Source organism: Aquarana catesbeiana, linkage group LG06 (assembly GCF_042186555.1).
Source record: "Aquarana catesbeiana isolate 2022-GZ linkage group LG06, ASM4218655v1, whole genome shotgun sequence".
In the NCBI taxonomy this organism is placed as follows: domain Eukaryota; kingdom Metazoa; phylum Chordata; class Amphibia; order Anura; family Ranidae; genus Aquarana; species Aquarana catesbeiana.
Genome location: NC_133329.1, coordinates 31,271,409 through 31,294,690, shown reverse-complemented (window position 1 = coordinate 31,294,690; position 23,282 = coordinate 31,271,409). Strand labels below are relative to the sequence as shown.

Sequence of the window (23,282 nt, the reverse complement as noted above, 5' to 3'; positions counted from 1 at the left end):
CGTAAACATTTTGTTTCATACAATCAGCGGTATTGTCACACAAGATCCCCACTATATGTTAGGGTGAGGTGCACCGCTCTCCCTCCCAAGCACCCCAACTGGGAACATCTGTGCTCAGTGAGAGAGCCGCACTCCCCATTGTTCCCCAATATGCAATGTCCTCAGAAAGGTAGGTATCTTGGTGGCAGTCCAAGCATTAGATTACCATGTACAGGATAAGGAATAAAAGTAATAATCAAAAATGATAAAAAAATATAAATAATAAAAAAATAAAAATAGATTAACATAAATTTAGGAAGAAAAAAAACATACTCTCAGTCAGAACAGTCTTCCCCTTAGGGTATTGTAATAAAGCATAAAATTAGGTCAACTTTTACGTGCTTTTTTGTACCAGTTTATCCATTTCCCCCAGGTCTGCTTTGCTTTGTTATGGTTGTTTTGGATTGATGCATACATCATCTCGTACGCTGCGTGGGTGTTGGTTGTATTTATTGCCTCTTGGAGAGATGGAAACTGGATGTCTCTCCAATGGCGCATTATTGTTAGTCTTGCGGCTAATAAAATGTGGACTACAATAGTTCTATCTCTTATTGGTATTAAGTCAATGTCCAGGGATAGCAGTGCTGTGCCTGGTGATATATATATCTTACTGTTCGTTATTTGAGCATTCATATCCTGTATTCCACTCGAAAAGTGGAGGATCTTAGGCCAGGATAGCATATGATACAATGTTCCCACTGCCCCGTATCCCCTCCAGCATGTGTTAGTACTCTGTGGAGAAAATTTTGCTATTCTGTGGGGGGTTAGATACCATCTGAGAAGGATTTTCTGTGACAGTTCCCACAGGTTTACACTTTTGGTTGCAGTGTACGTGATGTGTAGTGCCTCTCTCCATTGGTCTAATGAATAAGAGAGCCCTAAATCTTTTTCCCAAGCTAACATATGGGTTGTTTTAGACAATATGCTTTTATTACTCAATGGTCGTAGGGTTGGTGTAGTATTGGAGCGCTCTCCAAGGCATTTCTAATGACGTGTTCATATTGGTGCTTAGTAAGTGTGTAATCCTTTGATATGTGTAATATTCGGAATCAGCCAGCTTAAATTCTATTTGTAGCGATCTAAATGTTTTGGTTGTCGGGCCTATCAATACGTCTGCAATATTGTTTATCCCATGTGAGACCCAATGTGAGATATGCAGATCCTGAATAATGTGGGTTAAGCTTTGGATGGGTAATTCTAATGTAGATGTTGTCAGGTCCGGATGTTATATCTTTGATAGTGCTACCCATGCATGCAACGATGCTACTATAGTGGGAGAGATCCCTAGGTGTTGGAGGTTATGTTGCGAGCTGGCTAGAAGGAAATTATAGAGATTGCCCCCTTTAATTTGTATTCTTTCCAGTTCTTTCCATCTGGTGTTGGGGTGGTGGGGGAACCATGCTTTAATTTGTGCCAGAATCGAGGCAGTATAATAATCTTTTAGAACTACCATTCCCACCCCTCCTGCTTTCCTTGTGGCAGTTAGCTTGGAAAATGCGCATCTAGCTCTCTTCCCTTGTCATATATATTGATTAACCATAGATTGTGCTTTAATAAAGAAAGTGTTAGGTACTGGGATGGGAATAGTCCTGAATAAATATAGGAACTGCGGTAGGAGTACCATTTTAAAGGCAGCTAGTCTTCCAGACCAGGATAGCTCAGTTTTAGCTAAGTCTTGGAGTTTGGATTGTAGTTTATCTAAGAAGGGTATGTAATTAGCTTTAAACAATTCTGTTGTTTTGGGTGTTAGTGTGATGCCTAAATATTTTACACCAGAGGTGCACCATATATATGGGTATAGGTGTTCCATCCTATTTCTAATGCTAGGAGGAATATTAATTCCTAAGATGTAGGATTTAGTATCGTTGACCTTGTTGTATGATATACTGTTAAATATTTTAAGTGTTTAGTGGATTGAATCCAAGGATGTCTCCACATCTGTAACCATGAGCATGACATCATCCGCAAATAAACTAATGGTGTGTTCTGAGTTGTCAAACTTAAGTCCTGTGATTTGAGGATGATTGCGGATGTAACTCGCCAGGGGTTCCATAAGAAGATTAAATATTAACGGTGAGAGCGGGCACCCCTGGCGAGTTCCATTTACCATCTACAGTTCCATCTGTTACCATTTACATAATAGTTCATGTTTGATCTCCTGGCTGATTTTTCAAATTTCTCTAGTAAAAGTAAACAAAGATCGTATCTTAATTGAGATATTTGTTTAGATGTAGTAGGTGTAGGGATTTGTTTATTTAATTGTTCTAAGTCATGAATTTTAGTCGTGAGATCTAAAATTCTCTGTTGGCGCTGCCTCCTCCTCCTTGCTCCCAGTTTGATAAATATACCCCTCATTAATGCCTTATGGGCATTCCAAAGAACAAATTTATCTGTTACTGAATGCTCATTTTCGCTAAAGTAATGCACTAAATGTTGTTTTAATATACTTTTGATTTTAGCTTCCTGTAAGAGAAGTGGGTTAGCTCTCCAAATTGGAACAGAGTTGGAAGAAAAAGAGTCCCTTATTGTCAAGGTTACTGATGCGTGGTCTGACCATGTAATTTTCTTGATGGATGCTGGGATTGTTCTGGATAATGTCCACTGGTCAATGGGGAATAGGTCTATCCTTGTATAAGTACCATGCGGGTTAGAAAAAAAAGTAAAATCCCTCTCTCCTGCATGGAGGCATCTCCATGCATCAAATACGTTTTGGCGGTGTATGGATTCTTGGAGTGTTGGGAGCTTTCTTGTAGTGCGCGACGTAGAGTCGAGGTGTGGATCTGGGATTATGTTAAAGTCCCCACACACCACCAAGGCCCCTTTTTGATGGGCTAAATCTTTCGAAAAAGTCTGTTGACAAAACGTATCTGATGAGCGTTTGGAGCATATACATTCACAATGGTGTATGGTGAGGAGTTTATGCTGCAGATGAGTATTATAAACCTTCCCTTGTGGATCTTTGATTGCCTTGTAAGATTGGAAAGATACCATGTCTCGTATTGCAATAAGAACCCCTCTTTTTTTTTGAGTCCGTCTTAGCAGTAAAAATATAGGGGAACTGCCTGTTTAAGCATTTTGGTGGGGATATACTGCTGAAGTGCGTCTCTTGTGCACAAAGAACGTCGGTTTTAAATTGTATAGCTTCATTCCACATTGATTTGCGCTTGACAGGGTGGTTAAGGCCCTTCACATTTATGAAGAGGAAAGTTACCCCCATTTGTACTGCAGAGATACAAGCATGTGATAATGTACTTGCATAAGTGTTCTTTTGTGGGAGAATGGCTCCCTCTTGTGGTCAGGACCGGTATTGATTTAAAATGGTTTGTACTCACATTGAAGATTTTGCATCTTGCTTTTTCGTTGTGGTTTCGCATATGGAGTTGGAGGAGTTTTCGCAAAGATGTGATCTCGGAGGAGACATACCTGAAGTCATCAAAAGGCTGTAAAGGAATCTATAAGTTCTGACTGTATTGGAGAAATATGTTATAAAGAAAAACATAACTGATTATGAACAGAAAAGTCAGAGAAGTAAACGTACTTCGTAAGTGTGATAACTGAACTTTTTGAACCAAGTATGGGTATTGTATACCCGAATGCAGCATTTTGCTGCTCAAGAGTAATCAGAGGGGAGAGTTTGTGAGCCGAGAGGGGCTGTTCCTCCCCAGAACAGTGTATAGCATGGATATGCTTTCCAGATGGTCAGTGCTTTTTAGCATTTTTTGGCTGTGACCTTTTGCCATTCAGGGTTTACACGTAAGGTGCTCTTAGGAAGAGAAGGGTTATTATCAGGCTCTAGAATGATCTTCCATTCTTTTAGCAAAGACAGTCCTTTTCCCAAGGAATCTACAATGAAAGTGCGACCTTCCTTGGTGATTTTTGTGGGGAAGCCTCATCTATAGTTGATCTGATGGTTCCTGAGGGCCTTAGTAATTGTAGCTAAGTTCCGTCTCTTTTGGAGGGTGTACTGCGACTGATCTACAAAGAATTGCAGGTTTTGATGTTGTAAGGGGACATGCTCCTTGGAACGCATCACGGACATTAATTTTTCCTTCACATGAAAAAAGTGTAGCCTTAATATTACATCCCTTGGAACTTGATCAGGGAGATAGGTAGGTTTGGGCAAGCGATGGATCCTGTCTATGGTTACATCAAGATCTGTGAGTTCAGGGAGGATATCTTTAAATAGGGTGGTAGTATATGCACGCAGGTCATTCTCCTGCACTGTTTCTGGGATCCCTCTAATTTTTAGACTGTTTCTTCTGCTTCTGTCTTCCATGTCAGCCATTTTGGATTTGAGCCCTTCTATTACCTCCTCTTTCTCGTCATGAACATCTACCAAATCATTTATGGTGGATGCAAATTCCCCCATCTTGCTTTCAATGTGTTCCACCCTCGATTCCACTGCTTGGATGTCTGTATTGAATTTTTGCATGCAGGACATCATGTCAGTTTGAATTGAGCTTCTTAGTGATAGTAACATGTCTTTTAAGACAGTGTCCATAACAGGCATGTTATTTGTTGGGAACACTTCTTTACTATCTGGCAGTTCTCTAGTGTCTTCCCCTGAATCACTGCTGGGACTGGCTGCTGAATTGCATCCAGAGCCATCCATCTTAAATCTGGCTTTAGCTGGGCTTGCAGATTGTGGAGTATTAGGACATGACTGCGGGCTTCGGGGAGACCCACTATTGAAGCTATTTGATGCCTGTTTAGCTTGGCTGGAGTGTGGGTACTGGGCTGGGGTAGATGTGCTGCCGGCGCCATCTTGCCTACCTCCATGTGCTTGCCAGGATACAAAGTCCGTCAGTTTCTGGGTTCTACTCGTCTCCTTTCTCTTCCTTGTCATGGTCCCTGGTGCTGTAGGGTGTAGATCTCTCTGTTTGTGGGGAGAAATCCCCATCTGGAAAGCCGATTAGAGCCGCTGAAGATTCGTGGGAAGAGGAGCTCAGCTCTCACACTGCCATCTCTGTTCCTGGCCGGCCACACCCCCCCAGACTCTACTTATTAATTTATATTTTAATTATTTCCCTTATAGAGCTTTTAATTGTTGGTTCGTCTGGTAGGACTGCCCTCTTTGAGTTATCCACTAGATGGCAGGTCTGCTTAGTGAGCATTCGCTTTATGCACCCGATTTTTTGTTTAATTTCCTCCAGTTTAGATGAGTTGTTATTGTTTTGACCACCAGATGGCGTTGTGCGTTCATTATCTTAGTCTGAAACTAATCGCTTTTATAAACTTCATTTTTTATCTTATTTATATGTTATTTATTCTATCTGATAATAAGAGCAGTGTAATTGTAACTTTTTATCAAATCAAGAATGTTTTTAGCAGGATCATGAGGGTTGCTATAGCAACCGCTCTGCTTCATTAGTCACCGCCGTGCACCCGACTCTATACCCTTTGAGAAAGTCACGTGAACAGTGACGCAACGCATCAGGGAAGAGAGTCGGGTGATGTTTGTTTCCGATCATGGCCGAGATCGGGAACACTATATGTGAAACGTTCCTTTGTTACATTTTAACTGTAAGTGTATTACTTTTGAATAAATACGTTGATTTTAAATACTGCACTATGGAGTCCTCCCTTCCCCTCTTTTGAATGTTATATTGACATATGGCTGAGAGTCTGGGGTGCCCTGTGGATTGACCTGGTGAAGTTACTGGAGATCCATAGGAGCATTGTCACTGAGGGGGCTGCAGAGCGGATCAGCCAGTGTGGAACTGTCAGTAAGGCTTACCCTACTTTGATATAAGGTAAGAGGCTGGGGGAATTATTTTCCATGTACTCTGGAGATTGGCTGAACGGTGTCACTGAAATTCCTGGATGAATTGCACATTGAAGGAGATTGTCACAATCAGATTGCATTGTGTGTGGGACCTTTTTTCACTTATTTTCTTGTTTTTATTTCATTATTTATCTTTTCACCACTTTAGCAACAAGCACTTTGTTGGACTATTTTGGACTAATATCACACTTCTTATATTTATTTATTTATTTATTTCACATTTTTTGCATTATTGTTGCACATTTTTTGCCGTTTTGCACATTAATTTCTATTTTTTGTTGTTTATTTGATTATTGTATTTTTGTCATTAATTATTTTTTGCTACTATTGCACAGATTGCCTACTATTGCACAGATTGCCTATATTTGCACAGATTGCTTAGTTTGCACATTCCCTGCATATAGTATTTCTTTGCATTTCTTTGCATCTTTTGCAGTGTGTGTCTACATTCTTTATTTTTGCAGATGGTCATATTGGAGATATTTATTATCTTGCTGCGCTGGATATCCATTTAGAATTTTTAGCATTATTTTCTGATTTTATCTGCTATTTGATTGTTCATCTTACCATGATCTTAGGACCCTGTTCATTTTGTATGATTTTAGTCATCTTTCATTAAGTGTTTTATCTGGTTATTTATTTATTCTCCTGTTTGAGATGGTCATTTAATCATTTATTGATATAGCATTGGTTTGCTAATCTCTGGCTATACAATTTGATAAGAGAGTAATCTAAGGACGCTTTATCCCTTTGGATTTACCTATTTGGAATTTCCAAAGATGTTTCTATTTTTACTTTGGTTAGTTTAGTAAGCGCCACATTACCTTTTTTACCATTTGCTTTTTACCCGGTGTGAGAACACTCCTATGTTGGCAGCTACTTTGTTAGGTTTTAGATTATTATTTGCTTTGTCCCTGTGGTTTGCGCATTAGTTCCCTACGTTCTACAAGGGAGAACTTTTTGTGCTCCAGGCAAACCTACTGCCCACAAAAAGCGTATGACAGAACTTTTTTCCTCTTTGGTGCATTTTATAAGCTCTGCAGCCATCTTCACCACAGCGTGATAACTCTTATGCCGTGTACACGCGGGCGGACTTTTTGACCGGACTGGTCCGATGGGAGGAATCCGTCGGACAATACGACCATGTGTGGGCTTCATGGGACCGGCAGCGGACTTTTTCGGTCGAAAATCAGACAGACTTTAGATTTGGAACAAGTTTCAAATCTTTCCGACGGACTTGAGTCCGCTCCTCTGTATGCTAGTCCAGCGGACGAAAATCTACGCTAGTGCAGCTATTGGCCACTGGTTATCAACGTCCTTATTTTAGTCCAGTCGTAGGACATTACGTATGAATCCGTCCGACTTTGGTGTGATCGTGTGTAGGCAAGTCCATTCATTAGAGAGTCAGTCGAAAGTCCGTCGAAAAGACTGTCGGACCTTTGATGCCGAAAAGTCCACCCGTGTGTACACAGCATTATACTAACCTGCAAGGTCTGCCAGCTTGCCAGACAGACTAGTCACATGACACCCTCAGACACGACCAATTACTATTCCTCCTGCCCTCACTGTTTCCAAAGAAAATATAAGAGTGCAGAAACTTTTTGAAGACTCCTCGTATCTGGTTATTGCATCTGCAATAACACTTTTTAATTTTTATTTCATGATCAAACCTGCCTGGTCTCTCCCTATTAGTTTTTGGCCTAACAAAACTGCTTACATACTGTGCATTGACTAATTTTTATTTTAAATAGCACCACACCAAAATGCATGGAACTTTCATAGCGTGGATTTTTTTGCTTTATTTTTTATTCACTTTACTAAGGTTCATTGGGGTACCATTAAAAGTAATGACACTGCAGTGCTTTTGTAAAAAGATGCACATTTTTTGTGTGTCACAAGAAACAATTTTGAGTGCAATCCCACAATGCACATGTGTGAATGAAGCATAAAGGTGATCAGTCTATATATAGCTTTGCCAAGAATGACCTTTAATCATCTTCTTGTCTATGTTTTATCACCAGGGAGTATAGTTTTAGACAGGGCCCTCCAAGAGGTCATGGTTCCCCTAATAGACCGCTATACATGTCAAGATATGTATCACAATGCGGGAAGTGCCTACAGCATCCAGTATGATCAGATTTGTGCCGGCTACAAGGAAGGGGGAAAGGACTCCTGCCAGGTGAGTGACACCAAGATCATTCCAGCATGGCTCACCTTTAGGATCTCTTTAGGGGAAGCAGAAGCAATGCATGACATCAGTTAAAATGATACTGTCTATTTTTTTTTTTTTTTTAAATAATAGGTTATTCTTGTCTGCTCTTTTAACTAATAACAACAAGGAGGACGCTATCACATTTATCAGTGGTAATAATACCACTGCTAAACATTTCACGTCACTCTGCAGCTGGAAGTTCATTCTTCCAAACACCTATTCATTCAGCCAGACACCTAATCATTCGGCCATTTTCCCAATTTTTTTGATAGGCACACACACAGTGCATAAGTCTTCCACATAGTGTTTCCCCTGCTGGCCCTTTGTTCTTAGTCTATTAACTCTTATGGGCAAATGTTCTTAAGCTTTTTTTTCCTCTTAGGATCAAATGTTATGAGTTTAAATTCACTAACAAGGAACAAGAAGGCAGCGAAGAAACTATTACATACATTATAAACATTATAAGAATTATTCATTACACTTGCATGAATGTTGTAATAAATTGACCCCTGATACTAAAGTAGTTTTAGCTTGAGTTCAGTTCTAATATACTGTACAGTCAGGTCCATAAATATTGGGACATCGACACAATTCTACTCTTTTTGGCTCTATACACCACCACAATGGATTTGACATGAAACAAATAAAATGTGTTTTAACTGCAGACTTTCAGATTTATTTGAGGGTATTTACATCCAAATCAGGTGAACGGTGAATGAATTACAACAGTTTGTATATGTGCCTCCCACTTTTTAAGGGACCAAAAGTAATGGGACAGATTAACAATCATCCATCAAACTTTCACTTTTTAATACTTGGTTGCAAATCCTTTGCAGTCAATTACAGCCTGAAGTCTGGAACGCATAGACATCACCAGATGCTGGGTGTCATCCCTGGTGATGCTCTGCCAGGCCTCTACTGCAACTGTAGTTCCTGCTTGTTCTTGAGGCATTTTCCCTTCAGTTTTGTCTTCAGCAAGTGAAATGCATGCTCAATCGGATTCAGGTCAGGTGATTGACTTGGCCATTGCATAACATTCCACTTCTTTCCCTTAAAAAACTCTTTGGTTGCTTTCGCAGTATGCTTTGGGTCATTGTCCATCTGCACTGTGAAGTGCCGTCCAATGAGTTCTGAAGCAATTTGCTGAATATGAGCAGATAATATTGCCTGAAACACTTCAGAATTCATCCTGCTGCTTTTGTGAGCAGTCACATCATCAATAAATACAAGAGAACCAGTTCCATTGGCAGTCATACATGCCCACGCCATGACACTACCACAACCATGCTTCACTGATGAGGTGGTATGCTTTGGATCATGAGCAGTTCCTTTCCTTCTCCATACTCTTCTCTTCCCATCACTCTGGTACAAGTTGATCTTGCCTCATCTGTTCATAGGATGTTGTTCCAGAACTCCAATTGCTTTTTTAGATGTTGTTTGGCAAACTCTAATCTGGCCTTCCTGTTTTTGAGGCTCACCAATGGTTTACATCTTGTGGTGAACTCTCTGTATTCACTCTGGTGAAGTCTTCTCTTGATTGTTGACTTTGACACACATACACCTACCTCCTGGAGAGTGTTCTTGATCTGGCCAACTGTCGTGAAGGGTGTTTTCTTCACCAGGGAAAGAATTCTTCGGTCATCCACCACAGTTGTTTTCCGTGGTCTTCCGGGTCTTTTTGTGTTGCTGAGCTCACTGGTGCGTTCTTTTTTTTTAAAGGATGTTCCAAACAGTTGATTTGGCCACACCTAATGTTTTTGCTATCTCTCTGATGGGTTTGTTTTGTTTTTTCAGCCTAATGATGGCTTGCTTCACTGATAGTGACAGCTCTTTGAATCTCATATTGAGAGTTGACAGCAACAGATTCCAAATGCAAATAGCACACTTGAAATGAACTCTGGACCTTTTATCTGCTCCTTGTAAATGGGATAATGAGGGAATAACACACACTTGGCCATGGAACAGCTGAGCAGCCAATTGTCCCATTACTTTTGGTCCCTTAAAAAGTGGGAGACACATCTACAAACTGTTGTAATTCCTACACCGTTCACCTGATTTGGATGTAAATACCCTCAAATTAAAGCTGAAAGTCTGCAGTTAAAGCATATCTTATTCGTTTCATTTCAAATCCTTTGTGGTGGTGTATAGAACCAAAAAGATTAGAATTGTGTCAATGTCCCAATATTTATGGACCTGACTGTATATAGTTACATAGTTACATAGTTAGTCAGGTTGAAAAAATACACAACTCCATCTAGTTCAAGCACAAAAAAAAAACAATCCCATATACACAATCCTTCACCCAAAGTTGATCCAGAGGAAGGTGAAAAACCCCAGCAGAGCATGATCCAATTTGTTCCAGCAGAGAAAAAAATTCCTTCCTGATCCCCCGAGAGGCAATCGGATTTTCCCTAGATCAACTTTACCTATAAATGTTAGTACCCAGTTATATTATGTTTGTATAGTACCCCCTTGTCCTCTGTAATAACCTTAAAGTGAATAACTCAACATGATGCACAAAATGGCTAGAAACACTCTATGTTTTATTCCCTATTTACATATACCGCTATCCCACACCTCATTTCTCCCTCCCCACTTAATTTCTTTGATACTATCACTAAGTAAAAAAAATGTCAAAAAGCTTTTCTCCAAACTTTGTTTCGCTCAGGAGCAACATCAGCCTGTAGAATCTTCACATGCAGCCCATGTATCCCCCACCATGCACTGTGGTTTCATCTGCTGACCATCACTACTGTACCCTGTAGGGATGTAGAAATTGGTAAGAGGAACCACAAAGCGGGGCAGGGGACCAATCATGTGATACATCTGTAAGTTTGTTAGATGTGAAAATGCCATTGATCTGCAATCAGAAGGATGAATGACAGGGTGGGTGAGTGCTTTAAGCAAATAAAACTTGACTTGGTTGTGACTTCTTAAAGTTTGTGCGCATTGCCAATTCCATTCCCAGTGCCAAACTAGTTTGTTTGATTACACATTCATGGAAAAGCCAAGACTGAAATATTTTCTTGATTCATCCTGAAGATTGGTGCAGCTGATGATCATTATTGTCTTACAGGGTGACTCAGGAGGACCTCTGGTGTGTAAAGTCCAGGGCGTATGGTACCAGGTTGGAGTTGTGAGTTGGAGAATGGGCTGTGCAGAACCCAACTTCAGTGGGGTGTACACATTGGTGACGGCCTACCAAGCCTGGATCAGCACCTACCTGAATGTTACATTCAATTATGTCTCAAATATCCCTGCACCAACGAGTCCATGTGGAGGTAATTCCAGCTCTACCAAAAGCACTGCCTATTCATACACCAGTGTTGAATTACCAAATATGACATCTAAAAGGTAAAGGTAGTGTTACTTTATCATCACAAAAAACTGGATGATGCATCATCATAACTGATATAGACAATGGAGTGACCCCCCCCCCCCAGCCTTTCACATAATCACTGAATGTTCCTGGTCCCAACTTCTCTTTCTGCTGACACTAAAATAATGGAAATGTTAATTTTCTAAAATAGTAGAAGACATTCACTTTGTGAAGAATACCCAATCATGTTGAAAGGAATTTGTTTTTCTTTAAATTGGTTTTAGCTCGGACATGATTGGATGACTGAAGTCAGCACAGCTTTCCCTCATTCGCTGAGCTAAGTAAAAAAATCTACTTTACAAAGTGAGCATGCTCTACTCTTCTATTCCCAATAAACAAAAAAAGAATTCTAGTTTTGTTGAAAGTACGGGGAATGTAAAACTTTTTTTTTCAAAATATTTGTATTTGTTTAGCAAAAAATAAACACCCTACTCCCGATTAAAAACCATTAAAAGAAAGCTCTAGCTATCTAAAATTATGATAAAAATGTAATTTGGGTACATTTGTTGCATGACTGATCAATTGTCATTCAAAGTGTGACAGTGCTGAAAGCTGAAAATTGGCCTAGGCGGGAAGGGGGAGAAAGTTTCCAGTAGGCAAGTGGTTAAAGGATTTTTAAAGTTAAGAACAAAAATTGTATATATATAAACATAGACAAAGGGACATGTTCTCCAATGCAAATATGTTTTACTAAATCTTCAAGTCATCAAAATCGTCATGTACATCAATTGTAGCTACTGTATACAGTTGCGAGCACCCCTGCTCTTCCTCAGGCTGTATGGCTTTGTGTGAACATTCTATAAGTGATTCCCTCTTTTATTCAAAAACTCTAGCACAGGTGGGTGTTACCCCACAGGTGTGTCCCATGCTTCCAGAATGAGAAGCACTGGGAGAAAGACATTAACCCCATATCTGTTCAAATTTGTTTCCTACCTAGGCAAGCAAATGCCTGCACAAGCCAAATAGATTTAGAAAGAGATAAAACAAATCTTTCAACTCATAGTGTCACAATCAAAACATCAATAATTCTAAATAAACATATTTTCATTCATCATCTAGATAAAAGTATCTTAAGTGAAAAAATTGCATAAAGGTGCAATAGACATGTAGTCTACAGATTCCAATCAGGACTTCATAGGATTTTCATCCTGCTGATCAATTCCCACTTATTCCCATGTGTTAAGATGCGACTATCTGAAAATAGAAAATGTAAAAAAGTCGCTAACTGGATCGTCATAAAAATAGGTACAGATCATAGTCCCTATTCATCCCATCTGGATAAAGGGATTGTAACCTGTGGATCCACCAAACCTCTCGCTGCTTAAGTCTCAGTATTCTGTCACCCCCTCTTTTGTCTCGGGGAACCTCCTCAAGCACCATAAATCTTAAATCTGAGTCCTGGTGTCCTTTCTCCAAGAAATGTCTTGATACTAGCAACCCTGGTTGTTTCAATCTAATGGTGCTGCGATGCTGTGCGATTCGGTCTTTAATCTTTTGAGTGGTTTCACCAACATACAGCAATTTGCATTGGCAGGTCAGAATATAGATCACATAGGAGGATTGGCATGTAAAAAATCCTCTGATCGCAACCTTATCTCTATTTTCAGGATGGACATACTGGTCACCTTTAATTACAAGCTTACATTGAATGCAACTCAAGCAGGGAAAGCACCCTTTCCTTTTCTTACCCAGAAATGTCATTTTAGATATTTTTTCCTTGGTGTATATTCTGATCTCACCAGTGCGTCTCGCAGCTTTTTATTCCTTCTAAATCAGTGGTTCTTAACTCCTGTCCTCAGGACCCACTAAGGCCCCATTCACACTAGCGCGTTTTTTGATGCATTTTGCATTTTGCAGAAATGCACGGGAATTTTTTAACATGGGTTCCTATGGAACATGTTCACATCAATGCTTTTTTGTATCTCCGCGTTTTTGGAAAGGGTCGGGGACTTTTTCTCATGCAAAATGCAGCGTTTTGCATGTAATGGTTTTCAATGGACAAGCATCAAAAACGCAAGTGCACCTTTTTTGCAGCGTTTTTGATGCGTTTTTGGTGCGTTTTTGCCGTTTTTTTTTTTTTTTTTTTATTTTTTTTTTTTTTTGTAATTTTTTTGTAAGACTGTAAAAAAAAATGAAAAAAAAAAAAAAAAAAACGCAAAACGCAAATCGCGGCAAAATCGCGGCAAAATCGCGGCAAAAACGCGGCAAAAACGCGGCTCAAAAACGCGGCAAGCATGAAAAAAAAACCTCCAAAAACGCTCAAAAGCAACATGCATAGGTGTGAATCGAGCCTAACAGGCCAGGTTTGCAAGATAACTGAAATACATCACAGGTAATCTCATTTGCTGCTCAGTGATTGCAGTATTCTAGTCTGCATCTCCCCAAGGTAATACTTAAAATCTGGCCTGTTAGTGGGTCCTGAGGACTGGAGTTGAGAACCACTGTTCTAAAGGCTTTAAATGGTGTTTGTTGAAAGACCTCAATCTGTGGATGGAAGCATTTTAAAAGGGACCAATGTTTCTTGATGACTCTAAAAACCTGCTCGCTATAGCTGTGAAATTGTATCAAAAACAGTAATCGTCTTGTCTGTGGTCTATGTCTCACTGGAGCTATACCTATCTCCTCCTGCTCTATCTTTTTTACTTCTTGTGAAATAATGTAATTGGGATATCCTCGTTCCTGAAACTTAGAACACATTTCTTTCATTCTTAAATTCCTCACGGTTTCATTACTAACTATTCTCCTGACCCGTAATAGTTGGCTTCTTACAATGGAGCGGAAAACATGAGGGGGATGAAAGCTGTCAAACAATAGTAGCTGATTCCTATCAGTCGGCTTGATATACAAATCGGATTCCATCCGATTGTTATCAATGTAGATCCTGGTATCCAAAAATGGAACCGATTTCCCCCCAATGTTGATTTTGAATTGAATCTCATGAGAAAAATCGTTCAGCATCACATCAAAGGCAAGTAGCGATTCCATGTTGCCCCGCCATATGACAAAAACATCATCAATGTATCACCACCAGGTGGAGCAATGGCTTTTGAATAATTAATTCCGAAAGATGTACCTGTGTTCAAAGTCATTCATAAATGTACAGGCATATGGAGGGGCAACATTAGAACCCATTGCAACTCCTCTGGGTAAGAAAAAGGAAAGGGTGCTTTCCCTGCTTGAGTTGCATTCAATGTAAGCTTTTACTTAAAGGTGACCGGTATGACCAGAATGTCCATCCTGAAAATGGAGATAAGGTTGCGATCAGAGGATTTTTTACATGCCAATCCTCCTATGTGATCTATATTCTGACCTGCCCATGCAAATTGCTGTATGTTGGTGAAACCACTCAAAAGATTAAAGACCGAATCGCACAGCATCCCAGCACCATTAGATTGAAACAACCAGGGTTGCCAGTATCAAGACATTTCTTGGAGAAAGGACACCAGGACTCAGATTTAAGATTTATGGTGCTTGAGGAGGTTCCCCCGAGACAAAAGAGGGGGTGACAGAATACTGAGACTTAAGCAGCGAGAGGTTTGGTGGATCCACAGGTTACGATCCCTCTATCCAGATGGGATGAATAGGGACTATGATCTGTACCTATTTTTATGACGATCCAGTTAGCGACTTTTTTACATTTTCTATTTTCAGATAGTCGCATTTTGACACATGGGAATAAGTGGGAATTGATCAGCTACAGTTTTTGAATAAAAGAGGGAATCACTTATAGAATGTTCACACAAAGCCATACAACCTGAGGAAGAGCAGGGGTGCTCGAAACTGTATACAGTAGCTGCAATTGATGTACATGACGATTTTGATGACTTGAAGATTTAGTAAAACATATTTGCATTGGAGAACGTGTCCCTTCGACTGGATATCTGTGGAGAACAGGGAGTCCACCTTGACACTATTCCAGTCTAACAGCAAGGACAAAGAAAAGGCAGCAACCCACCCAAAGTTTGAATATATATATATATATATATATATATATATATATATATATATACACATACATATACATTTGCTACAATGTAAAGTAGTGAGTGTACAGCTTGTATAACAGTGTAAATTTGCTGTCCCCTCAAAATGACTCAACACACAGCCATTAATGTCTAAACCGCTGGCAACAAAAGTGAGTACACCCCTAAGTGAAAATGTCCAAATTAGGCCCAAAGCATCAATATTTTGTGTGGCCACCATTATTTTCCAGCACTGCCTTAACCCTCTTGGGCATGGAGTTCACCGGAGCTTCACAGGTTGCCACTGGAGTCCTCTTCCACTCCTCCATGACGACATCACGAGCTGGTGGATGTTAGAGACCTTGCGCTCCTCCACTTTCCGTTTGAGGATGCCCCACAGATGCTCAATAGGGTTTAGGTCTAGAGACATGCTTGGCGAGTCCCTCACCTTTACCCTCAGCTTCTTTAGCAAGGCAATGGTCATCTTGGAGGTGCGTTTGGGGTAGTTATCATGTTGGAATACTGCCCTGCGGCCCAGTCTCCGAAGGGAGGGGATCATGCTCTGCTTCAGTATGTCAGAGTACATGTTGGCATTCATGGTTCCCTCAATGAACTGTAGCTCCCCAGTGCCCGCATCACTCATGCAGCCCCAGACCATGACACTCCCACCCACTTGACTGTAGGCAAGACACACTTGTCTTTGTACTCCTCACCTGGTTGCCGCCAAACACGCTTGACACCATCTGAACCAAATAAGTTTATCTTGGTCTCATCAGACCACAGGACATGATTCCAGGAATCCATGTCTTTAGTCTGCTTGTCTTCAGCAAACTGTTTGCAGGCTTTCTTGGGCATCATCTTTGGAAGAGACTTGCTTCTGGGACAACAGCCATGCAGACCAATTTCATGCAATGTGCGGCGTATGGTCTGAGTACTGACAGGCTGACCCCCCACCCCTTCAACCTCTGCAGCAATGCTGGCAGCACTCATACGTCTATTTCCCAAAGACAACCTCTGGATATGACACTTAGCACGTACACTCAACTTCATTGGTTGACCATGGCGAGGCCTGTTCTGGTGTTAAACCTGTCCTGTTAAACCACTGTATGGTCTTGGCCACCGTGCTTCAGCTCATTTTTAGGGTCTTGCCAATTTTCCTATAGCCTAGACCATCTTTATGTAGAGACCAGTATGAGAGAGTGAGAGCGATAATACCAAATTTAACACACCTGCTCCTCATTCACACCTGAGACCTTGTAACACTAACGAGTCACATGACACTGGGGAGGGAAAATGGCTAAGTCAACCCAAATTGGACATTTTCATTCAGGTATGTACTTACTGTTGTTGCCAGAGGTTTAGACATTAATGGCTGTGTGTTGAGGTATTTGAGGGAGCAGCAAATTTACACTGTTATACAAGCTGTACACTCGCTACTTTACATTGTAGCAAAGTGTCATTTCTTCAGTATTCAAAATCATATTTGGGGGGCACACCCTAAAATGCTTTACATTCAAGATGGTGCTGCTATAAGACCAAAAACAGTACAAAACAGATTACAGCGCACACATACAAAAATGACATTTATCCTGCAAGGCTAGTTAAAAACACTTAAACATATTCAAAAATACAGGGGTTTGGTCACACTATTTGGTCATATGGTGCTAAGCCCACTTACTGCGACAAAGGACCCTGAATTAGTGGGTCCTACCCTAGTAATAGAATGGAAGATCCTTTGTCTCAACCATGGGAGATAAATTCCTCTATGTGGGAGAACTGAAGGGATTCCTCCGATGCACTGGTGGCCACTAATAAGAGGTAATGAAGAGGGGGAGGGGTGCTCCAGCCCTAGAGACCTGGTCAGGGTCCATACAATATACAAAAACATACTTGGAGGCACACCCTAAAATGCTTTACATTCAAGATGGTGCTGCTATAAGACCAAAAACAGTACAAAACAGATTACAGCGCACACATGTGCTCAGTCCGAGGCTGTGGAACTCTGTGTAAGTGGAACTGGTATAAGTGGTGAGTTAAAAACCAGAGGGAGAGTGAACAAGTCTTGCTTTTTGTTTGCTGGGTTGCATTTTTGGGGCTTTTCCTTTTAGTTTTTCAATCACCTTTTCTGTCACTTTTTAAATAGCTTTTATTTTTTTTCTCTGGTTCCTTCAGTCTATCAATTAAGGGGGGTGGTTAATTGCTCACAGGTGCCTATATAACTGGGTGTAGGACTCAGTCTGAGCGTGCTCAGTCTGAGGCTGTGGAACTCTGTGTAAGTGGAACTGGTATAAGTGGTGAGTTAAAAACCAGAGTTTAAAACAGGAGGTTATAACAGGGGTCATAGTACTTGTGTAGTGTGAGTACCTGAGTGTTTTCTGAGTAGTGTGTGTGGATCATTAGTACTTGTGTATTGTGTACTGTATACTTGAGTATTGCGAGTGCATGTAGGTCTGCGACTGTTCTGTGATTGCACGTAGGTCTGCGAGTACATGTGTATTGTCTTGTTGTGTACCTGTGTATTGTCTTGAGTATTAGTGCCAGGAAGCTAGCTGTTAGGTAATTTGGACAGGATAAAATCCCCAAATCCTCACTAAATTTAATAGGTATGATGCCCGGCGGGTGTGGAGAGGCAACTCTTTGTACATCTTGCTGCATGTATGCGTTCCTTGATCATCCGATCGAGGGCGAATACTGCTGTGCAAAATGTAAGCACATTGTTTCCCTGGAAGCCCAGGTTCTGAATCTGGGGAAGCAACTGTCAGCACTGAGAAGTCCCTCCATACTAAAGGAGAGCCAGGAACGTACACGGCAGGTGCCGGCAGGGGCCAGCACAGAGGCGGGTGGAGACAAAGAGGTGCAGGCACTAGCAAAGAGTAGATGGGTGACAGTCAGGAGGGGTAGTGGGGGAAGTGCCATTGAGGCCGATCCAGGACTGGAGCATCCCAATAAGTACGCTCCATTGAGTGACATTGGTGAAACCAGTCAGGGACTAGCACTGCTGGAGATGAGGGACTCTCCTAGCTGCCAGGGGAAGAACTCCTCCAGTGAGAGTGGGGGGGGGGCAGCAAAGGGAAAGGAAAGACAGATTCTGGTGGTAGGGGACTCAATTCTTAGAAAGACAGAGAGGGCAATCTGTAAAACAAGACCTGAAGCACCGAACAGTATGTTGTCTACCGGGCGCTCGGGTTCGGCACATCACGGATCTTGTGGACAGATTACTGGGAGGGGCTGGGGAAGACCCGGCTGTCATGGTGCACGTTGGCACCAATGACAAAGTCAGAGGCAGATGGAGTGTCCTAAAGAATGATTTTGAGGGACTTAGGAGCTAAATTGAGGAAAAGGACCTCAAAGGTAGTATTCTCAGGAATACTACCGGTACATCAAGCCACACCAGAAAGGCAGAGGGAGATTAGGGAAGTAAACAAGTGGCTGAAGAGCTGGTGTAGTAAGGAGGGGTTTGGGTTCCTGGAGGACTGGGCCGACTTCTCAGTCGGTAACCGGTACTATAGAAGGGACAGACTGCACCTAAATGAGGAGGGTGCAGATCTGCTGGGAATGAAGATGGCCAAAAAGTTAGAGGGGTTTTTAAACTAGGCGATGGGGGGGAGGGTCCAGAGACAGAGATAGCCAGCGCGGAAGATATACCAGAGGGTAGTATTAGGGGCATTAGTGGTAGGTTAACCAAAGCACAAAAACACAAGGTGAGTATAGTAGCAAGTCCTAGTTGCAATCTTGAAACACCCAATACGAGGACAATATGCGACCGGTCTAAACTATGTGGCATGTTCACCAATGCCAGGAGCATGGCGGACAAGATGGGTGAACTAGAGATACTGTTGTACAAGGAGGATTTGGATTTTGTGGGAATTTCAGAGATCTGTTTCAACAGCTCTCATGATTGGCTGGCAAACATTCAAGGGTATACCCTATACTGCAAGGATAGAGAGGGTAAAAAAGGGGGAGGGGTATGCCTATATATCAAGAATAATGTACAAGCGAATGTGAGAGATGACATCACTGAGGGAGCTAGAGAGGAGGTGGAATACTTATGGGTAGAGCTCCAAAGGGATGAAGCTAAGGGGAAAATATTACTGGGAGTGTGCTATAGGCCCCCTAACCTGAGGGAGGAAGTGGAGACGGATCTCCTATCACAAATTGGATTAGCAGCAAGGATGGAAAGTGTTATCATAATGGGGGATTTTAATTATCCAGACATAGACTGGGCGGAGGGAACCGCGCATTCATTTAAGGCTCGCCAGTTCCTTAATGTCTTGCAGGACAATTTTATGGGTCAGATGGTAGATGCACCAACTAGAAATAAAACATTACTGGATCTACTGATTACCAACACTACAGACCTGATCATGGATGTGGAAATACGGGGCAATTTAGGTAACAGCGATCACAGGTCAATTAGTTTCAGTATAAATCACACAAATAGGAAACATGAAGGGAACACAAAGACACTGAATTTCAAAAGAGCCAACTTCCCTAAACTACAAACCTTGCTAAAAGGCATAAATTGGGATAAATTATTAGGAACAAAGAATACGGAGGAGAGATGGGTTTGCTTTAAGAGCATATTAAATAAGGGCATTAGCCAATGTATCCCATTGGGTAATAAATTTAAAAGAGCGAACAAAAATCCTGGATGACTTAACTCCAATGTAAAAATGCATATAAAAGCAAAGGAGAAGGCCTTCAAAAAATACAAGCTTGAGGGATCATCCTCAGCATTCAGACTTTGTAAAGAATGCAATAAGAAATGTAAGGGTGCAATTAGGACGGCTAAGATAGAACATGAAAGACACATAGCGGAGGAGAGCAAAAAAATCCCAAGAAATTCTTTAAGTATGTAAACAGTAAAAAAGGGAGGACAGACCATATTGGCCCCATAAAGAATGAGGAAGGACATCTGGTTACAAAGGATGGGGAGATGGCGAAAGGAATTGAATTTATTCTTCTCCTCAGTCTTCACGAGTGAATCGGGGGGCTTCAGTAACCAAAACTGCAGTGTTTATCCTCATGACACAACACAGGAAACACCTCCATGGTTAACAGAGGACAGAATTAAAATTAGACTTGAGAAACGTAACATTAATAAATCACCGGGACCAGATGGCTTGCATCCGAGGGTACTTAGGGAACTCAGTCAAGTGATTGCCAGACCGTTGTTCCTAATTTTTACAGACAGTCTATTGACTGGAATGGTACCAGCTGATTGGAGAAAAGCCAATGTAGCACCAATATTTAAAAAGGGCCCAAAATACATCCCTGGGAATTACAGACCAGTTAGCCTAACATCAATAGTATGTAAACTCTTGGAGGGGATGATAAGGGACTATATACAAGATTTTAGTAATAAGAATGATATCATTAGTAGGGATGAGCCGAACACCCCCCCTGTTCGGTTCGCACCAGAACATGCAAACAGGAAAAAAGTTCGCTCGAACACGCGAACACCGTTAAAGTCTATGGGACACGAACATGAATAATCAAAAGTGCTAATTTTAAAGGCTTATATGCAAGTTATTGTCATAAAAAGTGTTTGGGGACCTTGGTCCTGCCCCAGGGGACATTGATCAATGCAAAAAAAATTTTTTAAAACGGACGTTTTTTCAGGAGCAGTGATTTCAATAATGCTTAAAGTCAAACAATAAAAGTGTAATATCCCTTTAAATTTCGTACCTGGGGGGTGTCTATAGTATGCCTGTAAAGGGGCGCATGTTTCCCGTGTTTAGAACAGTCTGACAGCAAAATGACATTTCGAAGGAAAAATTCCATTTAAAACTACCCGCGGCTATTGCATTGCCGACAATACACATAGAAGTTCATTGATAAAAATGGCATGGGAATTCAACACAGGGAAACCCCGGCCAAAATTTAAAAAAAAAATGACGTGGGGTTCCCCCTAAATTCCATACGGTCTGGTATGGATTTTAAGGGGAACCCCGTGCCAAAAAAAAAAAAACGCGTGGGGCCCCCCCAAAAATCCATACCAGACCCTTATCCGAGCACGCAACCTAGCAGGCCACAGGAAAGGAGGGGGGACGAGAGTGCGGCCCCCCCTCCTGAACCGTACCAGGCCACATGCCCTCAACATTGGGAGGGTGCTTTGGGGTAGCCCCCCAAAACACCTTGTCCCCATGTTGATGAGGACAAGGGCCTCATCCCCACAACCCTGGCCGGTGGTTGTGGGGGTCTGCGGGCGGAGGGCTTATCGGAATCTGGAAGCCCCCTTTAACAAGGGGACCCCCAGATCCTTGCCCACCCCCTGTGTGAAATGGTAAGGGGGTACTTACCCCTACCATTTCACTAAAAAACTGTCAAAAATGTTAAAAATGACAAGAGACAGTTTTTGACAATTCCTTTATTTAAACGCTTCTTCTTTCTTCTATCCTCCTTCATCTTCTTCTTCTTCTTCTGGTTCTTCTGGCTCTTCTGGTTCTTCCTCCGGCATTCTCATCCAGCATCTCCTCCGTGGCGTCTTCTATCTTCTTCTCCTCGGGCCGCTCCGCACTCATGGCATGGGGGGAGGCTCCCGCTCTTCTCTTCATCTTCTTCTTCATCCTCTTCTCTTCTTCCTTCTTCTCTTCTTCATTTTCTTCTCCGGGCCGCTCCGCACCCATGCTGGCATGGAGGGAGGCTCCCGCTGTGTGACGGAGCCTCCTCGTCTGACGGTTCTAAAATAACGAGGGGCGGGGCCACCCGGTGACCCCGCCCCCCTCTGACGCACGGTGACTTGACGGGACTTCCCTGTGACGTCACGGGGAATGCCACAGGGAAGTCCCGTCATGTCCCGTGCATCAGAGGGGGCAGGGTCACCGGGTGGCCCCGCCCCCCATTATTTAAGAACCGTCAGACGAGGAGATGCCGTCACACAAGGATGCGGAGCGGCCCGGAGAAGAAAATGAAGAAGAGAAGAAGAGAAGAAGGAAGAAGAGAAGAGGATGAAGAAGAAGATGAAGAGAAGAGCAGGAGCCTCCCCCCATGCCATGGGTGCGGAGCGGCCCGAGGAGAAGAAGATAGAAGACGCCACGGAGGAGATGCTGGATGAGAATGCCGGAGGAAGAACCAGAAGAGCCAGAAGAACCAGAAGAAGATGAAGGAAGATAGAAGAAAGAAGAAGCATTTAAATAAAGGAATTGTCAAAAACCGTCTCTTGTCATTTTTAACATTTTTGAGTTTTTTAGTGAAATGGTAGGGGTAAGTACCCCCTTACCATTTCACACAGGGGGGAGGCCAGGATCTGGGGGTTCCCTTGTTAAAGGGGGCTTCCAGATTCCGATAACCCCCCGCCCGCAGACCCCCACAACCACCAGCCAGGGTTGTGGGGATGAGGCCCTTGTCCTCATCAACATGGGGACAAGGTGTTTTGGGGGGCTACCCCAAAGCACCCTCCCAATGTTGAGGGCATGTGGCCTGGTACCGGTTCAGGAGGGGGGCGCACTCTCGTCCCCCCCTCTTTTCCTGCGGCCTGCCAGGTTGCATGCTCGGATAAGGGTCTGGTATGGATTTTTGGTGGGACCCCATGCCGTTTTTTTTTTTTTTTTTGGCGCGGGGTTCCCTTAAAATCCATACCAGACCTGAAGGGTCTGGTATGGAATTTAGGGGGAACAACCCCACGTCATTTTTTTTTAAATTTTGGCCGGGGTTCCCCTTAATATCCATACCAGACCTGAAGGGCCTGGTATGGAATTTAGGGGGACTCCCACGTCATTTTTTTTTAAAATTTTGGTTCGGGGTTTCCCTGTGTTGAATTCCCATGCCGTTTTTAGCAATGAACTTCTATGTGTCGGCAATGCAATAGCCGCGGGTAGTTTTAAATGGAATTTTTCCTTCGAAATGTCATTTTGCTGTCAGACTGTTCTAAACAAGGGAAACATGCGCCCCTTTACAGGCATA

At 42.1% G+C, this 23,282-nt stretch overlaps 1 protein-coding gene across 6 annotated transcripts in view; it reads left to right on the top strand.

The window, feature by feature from the left end:
- Window positions 1-23,282, top strand: part of LOC141148245 (transmembrane protease serine 9-like) — a 437,906-nt gene that overhangs the window by 162,551 nt on the left and 252,073 nt on the right. For all 6 annotated transcript variants that reach the window (XM_073635506.1, XM_073635509.1, XM_073635508.1 and 3 more), the window contains 2 exons: window positions 7,846-8,003; window positions 11,113-11,317. In XM_073635506.1, the coding sequence (XP_073491607.1) occupies window positions 7,846-8,003; window positions 11,113-11,317 (363 nt within the window). The remainder of the gene's footprint in view (window positions 1-7,845; window positions 8,004-11,112; window positions 11,318-23,282) is intronic.